This window comes from Nerophis lumbriciformis, linkage group LG09 (assembly GCF_033978685.3).
Source record: "Nerophis lumbriciformis linkage group LG09, RoL_Nlum_v2.1, whole genome shotgun sequence".
Taxonomy (NCBI): domain Eukaryota; kingdom Metazoa; phylum Chordata; class Actinopteri; order Syngnathiformes; family Syngnathidae; genus Nerophis; species Nerophis lumbriciformis.
Window position 1 is genome coordinate 6,992,029 of NC_084556.2, and position 6,000 is coordinate 6,998,028.

The 6,000-nt window shown below is 40.4% G+C and overlaps 1 protein-coding gene across 1 annotated transcript in view; it reads right to left on the reverse strand.

The window, feature by feature from the left end:
• Positions 1-4,927, reverse strand: part of tmem132e (transmembrane protein 132E) — a 1,169,142-nt gene extending 1,164,215 nt beyond the window's left edge. The window contains exon 1 of the mRNA XM_061962728.2: positions 3,697-4,927. Coding sequence (XP_061818712.2) covers positions 3,697-3,757 — 61 coding nt within the window. The 5' untranslated portion in view covers positions 3,758-4,927. The remainder of the gene's footprint in view (positions 1-3,696) is intronic.
• Between the last annotated feature and the right edge of the window lie 1,073 nt (positions 4,928-6,000).

The window sequence follows — 6,000 nt, forward strand, 5'->3', positions numbered from 1 at the left end:
ACGTTTGCTTTGTTTTTTCTTCATCACTGATTATTACTCACTGCAGACTTTATGAAAGCCAACAAACATAATAAAACATCACTTACTGTACAAGGTCTGCTGCAATTAGGATACCAACTGCTAGGATGTTCATATATTCCCATTTAGATGAAGAATGACTCATAATCCTCACGATGAAACAGGGTGGGGCAGGGGGTACAAGGATATTTTTGTGTCCTTCAAGCCATTTGTGGGTCCTAAATGGCCGTCAAAGTGTACCAACTCGTTGGAATACCTAGTCAGACTTCTTCTGTCCAGGTGCGATGCATGATTTATGATCTACAAGAAACTTCCAGGAAGCAAAGAAGCGAAGAAACAGCAGACCACTCGATGTAAAGATAGGAACACGCAGTAGTTATCACGTCGTTGCTATAAATAGTTGGTCTGCATTAGCGCTTATAATAAAATTATCACTAATACTTGGTTAATATTCAAGTCACAAAATGTAAATGGAATATTTTTGCCACTTTTTGAATGGTTACTTATATGATTTTTTGGGCGAAATAGAGGACCTCCCATTGGCTACGCTGAAAGCTGACTTTTATTTACAAGTTAGAATGCATTCAAAAAAATCCATCCGTCGTCCTGTCTTCCATAATGATTGTGAACGATAGGCAAAATTCCCCAAAAAGTGCAGTTACCCTTTAAAATCAAAGCCAATAGTGGGTCATAATTCCAAAATGTAATTAGTATTGTTTTGTCTGATTATATTTGTGATAAAAAAATTATCTTGAAAATGTGAAGTATCAGTATCAGCATTGATATGACCAATAATGCCCCTGTAACTACTTGGTATTAGATCGATACTAAAATTTGTAGTACCGCCCAACATTAATGCAGAAGAATGAGTGCTTATTACATTTTAACAAGTGTAAATAAAACATGTTACAGCACAAAGTAAATTGAGAAAATAATAGAACCAGAAATTATGTAACATGTTACTGCATATGTCAGCAGCCAAATTAGGAACATTTGTAACTGGTTTTAAAATGGTTCTATTATCATTTATAAGGCAAATAATATATTGTGATATTTATCTTTATTGCAGGAGTCTGCTATATATATATCGCAATATACATTTTAGACTACATCGCCCATATCTTCCCTAAAAAAAGCGCCTATTTTGAAATAGTTTGCCTCTTAGTTATTTAACGCATTTGAAATAGTTTTACACATTAAAAAATTACAGGCATACAGTACACACTATTGTATTTACAAAACGTGCAGTTACACCACATCTCGTCTTGTCAAACCATCTTCCTGCTGGAAAATGTTGAGTGACTTGACATGTGAGACAGTGCCCTCTGCTGCATTCATAGCTGCAGCACTTTTTACCATTGTGGCCAGCGCCACCAAAGCATTTTCTATTCAAAACTACAATTAAAAGAAACTAATTTACAATTTAAAGCAGAGAAAAGAAATCTGCAAATATGCAGGGAAATGAACAACCAACCGTGAATGGACCGAGATCTACTGTATGCGCAAAATGAATAGATAAATAAATAATGCCCAACAAATCATTATTTGTTGTGCAGTTCATATTTGAGGCTGATGCTAATCATGGTATAAAAATAAACAAAACTAAATGCTTTTAGTCGTTAATTTCAACTATAATTGTCATTAGAATATATTTAATCAATTTGAAGAATGATATGTATCCAACTTTGGAACACCAACTGTAAAATCTACACCAAGTTAAATGGTGGAAAGGATGTTGTTTTCAAAAACATCAAGGACCTGAACAAATACTGAAGATGACATCATCTAGACTACAAGGAAATAAAATACACAACAAAGACTTGACGTATCTGATAAATAACTTCACAGAGATTACAACAGATTCTACAATACTAAGTAATATTCATTGACTGTCACCGATAAGTTATTAGGTTTATGTATATCTTGGGAACAATTATGTGTGTATTAGTGTACAATTAGGTCAAAATTCATGTCCTCAACCCTTTTCAGAGTTGAGACAAAACTATTATTGTGTTGAGTTCGGTTTTCAGGCTCATGTCATGCAAACAAACTACCAACCCACAAACAGTTAGCTTAGACCACCAATGTGTCTCTGTGCTATTGTCCAAATCCTACGATCTTTCGTCCAAAGTCGAATCTTTGGGTGTAAGCCTAATTTCTGCACATTTACACTCAAAGTCCCAAGTCGCTGGTCTCCGGTGACAGGTAAACGACAATCATCTCTTGTCGGCCTTAGGGACTTCATTGAAGTACAACATCAGTCAGTGCCGTCTTTTTCCCCCCTTATCTGGAGTCTTCTGGAACTTTTTGTTATTGTTTTTGTTTTGTAAAGACAACATGGCTTCTCTTGCAAAAAAATATTTGAAGTATTAAATTCTTTGAATTATTGCAGTCAAGTCTACGGTTAAAAATCCCACCTCTCTGCTGAGGGTAAAGTCTGTAGTCCAGATCCACAGCTGTTTCTCTGCACTTCTTCGCTCAACCGCAGCTCCCCTGCTACAATACCAAGTAACATTCATTGACTATCACCAATAAGTTATTAGGTTGATGTGTATCTTGGGATCAATTATGTGTATTAGTAAATTAGGTAAAAATTCATGTCCTCGACCCTTTTCAGAGTTGAGAGAAAACTATTCTTGTGCTGAGTTCGGTTTTCAGAATCATGCCATGCAAACAAACTACCAACCCACAAACAGTTAGTTTAGACCGCCAATGTGTCCCTGTGCTATTGTCCAAATCCTACGATCTTTCGTCCAAAGTCGAATCTTTGGGTCTAAGCCTAGTTTCTGCACATTTACACTCACAGTCCCAAGTCGCTGGTATCCGGTGACAGGTAAACAACGACAATCGACTCTTGTCGGCCTTAGGGACTTCATTGAAGTACAACATCAGTCAGTGCCGTCTTTTTCCCCCCCTATCTGGAGTCTTCTAGAACTTTTTTTTATTGTTTTTGTTTTGTAAAGACAGCATGGCTTCTCTTGCAAAAAAAAATCTTTGAAGTATTGAATTCTTTGAAGTATTGAAGTACAAATCCCACCTCTGTGCTGGGGGTACAGTCTGTAGTCCAGATCTCCAGCTGTTTCTCTGCACTTCTTCGCCCAAAGCCAAGTCCCCTGAGCGAACCGTGGCTCCCCAGCACTCATGCAGACCATGATGCTTATCTTGCTACTGTGTGTTGTCAGCTATTTAGACAAAATTGACTGTGTTGAGACTTCTAAGCCTTCAAAGATTCCTTATTTTCATACTCCTCCTTTGAGGAAATATACTGTCACACAATGCTGAACAAGAGAGTCCATATCACTTTTTTCTAACGCCTTGTGCATCCTGTGGACCAGTGAGTCAAAATTATAAATATATATTGCATCTGTGGCTTATGTGGGACAAACTATATAGGATTATTGCTTGTATAAGACGGGGCACGCAAGAAAGAACATAGGACGAGGCCATGGAATCAAAAGGAGGGTGATAGTGGTGTGTAACCTCCAGATTATTTGTGACTTGTCTGTGTAGCCACACAAAAAAAGTATGTCCTTCTTGTGGATTGACCGATCAGAGCGGCAGCTACCTCTGCAGATGCACAAATTTGGCACCATAACTCGTCTATGCATCACAATTGGTACCCAACTAGAAGGAAGTGATAGTAGGCTTGCCCAAAGGGTGGGTTGAGGGTGTACTTACCACATGAGAGCGCCATCACACAGATGAGGAGCGACCATGTGCAATCCCCTGCACCTGACATGGTAGAATTCCCCAGGAAAGGTGGCGGTTTAATCCCAGAATGAGTGGACCCTTCTAGGGTGCAGTCCCTCCGAGGGCTGCCTTGATCTTAATCTGATGGATGATGGCGGTCCCTGCCCGGGCTTTCACGCCGCCGACCAGCGTCCTCTCCCCGGCCAAGCTAGAGCGCTTGTGCCCCCTCGTGAAGTTCCAAGAAATGTCTCCAAAAAAAATCATAAATGACACACAAAAATAATCATCCCTTTGCCTTTTAAAAAAACGGGGGTTCAACTTTTACGAATCCCGACAAAATGAAAGGAATAGAAATGGACTTCCGTGGAGGTGGAAGGAGGGAGCGGGTGATTACGCGCAGCTGTGGCCGAGCTGTCAGTCACTTCCCTGGACAACACTTGCGAGCCACCTCGGAGCAAGGCTGGAAGTGCATTTTTTTTATTTTTTTTTATACAAGAAAAGGAAGATCCGTTGTACCTTCAGTGGACACACTTGTTTGGTTAGTTAGTGGGGTCGCACTTCGGTGCCAAAAAAAAAAAATCAAGGAAGAAGTCCAGCGAGTTGAATGAAGCTTATTCCGTTTCACTTCAGCATCGTCGGTTACCGGAGTCTGAACGCCCGCCAAGTCCCAGCAACTCCACCGCGGTTCTTGTAATTAAGGGAGTCTCCTTTTTCCTTCTTTTACGGGTCTTTGTACGCACAGTTCCACGGACGAGACGTGGGGATCCAGTGGTTCCGATGTCGGCTTGTCCTCCTTATGAAGTCCCTTTCAAAGTGAACGTGCTCACCTTACTGAGAAGCGGGGTCCGGCAAGCTCGCGACATTCAAACATGCACAGTTTCCGGTTGGGGCTTTCAAAATAAAAGCACACAGTGGTCCTCAAAGATAAGACCGACCAATACATTAGATCACGCATTGTTTGGTAACACATTTTAAAAATACGCATTTCCCCACTTACAGTATTTAAAAAAAGATGTATTCAAAAAAACAGGACCCAGTAACGCCTCACTTTCAAAGAAATTCCAATCAGAGGCCCGTAGAAAGTAATTTCCAAAGTAGTTGTCAAGTGTCTATAGATATTCTATAAATGTGCAGTCCAAACAAGCTTAAATATTGGCTCGATTTATAAATAAAAATAGTGTCATTGTGGCAGTGATTGTATGTGGCCATAGCATTTTAGAGCCTTAAAACTGGTCGCGATCACAGTGAATCACTTGACTACAACAGTGATTTTCAACCGCTGTGCCGCGGCACACTAGTGTGCCCTGAGATATTGTCTGGTGTGCCGTGGGAAACTATGCAACTTCACCTAATTGGTCCAAAAAATCTTTTTTTGCAAATCAATAATCATAATAATGTGCAATTGTCTAGTGCCTGTGCTGTGTAGAGCTTGGCAGGGTAATCTTGTAATACTCCATATCAGTAGGTGGCAGCAGGTAATTCATTGCTTTGTAGAAGTCGGAACGCGCCGAGGATGGTTTGTCGTGATCCCAATATGCAGAGCACAGCGGGAGACAGAGTGCAGGTAAAAAGGTATGTAACGCTTAAACCAAAAATGAACAAAAGGCAAATCCCGCTAGGAAAAGGCACTAGGTAAAACAAAAACAAAAGTAAAACTGAACTTGCTACAAAGTCAACAAAAACAGAATGCTGGACGACAGCAAAAACTTACAGCATGTGGAGCAAAGACGGCGTCCACAAAGCACATCCAGTACATGACATGACAATCAACAATGTCCCCACAAAGAAGGATAGCGTACGCACAACTTAAATAGTCTTGATTGCGAAAACAAAGCAGGTGCGGGCAATAGTGCTCAAAGGAAGGCGTGAACACACCAACAAAACAGGAAGAGTCACCAAAATAACAGCGCAAGACAGGAACTAAAGCACAACACACAGGAAACAACAACAAACTCAAAATAAGGCACGACAAAAACAAAAGTAAAACTGAACTTGCTACAAAGTCAACAAAAACAGAATGCTGGACGACAGCAAAAACTTACAGCATGTGGAGCAAAGACGGCGTCCACAAAGCACATCCAGTACATGACATGACAATCAACAATGTCCCCACAAAGAAGGATAGCGTACGCACAACTTAAATAGTCTTGATTGCGAAAACAAAGCAGGTGCGGGCAATAGCGCTCAAAGGAAGGCGTGAACACACCAACAAAACAGGAAGAGTCACCAAAATAACAGCGCAAGACAGGAACTAAAGCACAACACACAGGAAACAACAACAAACTCAAAATA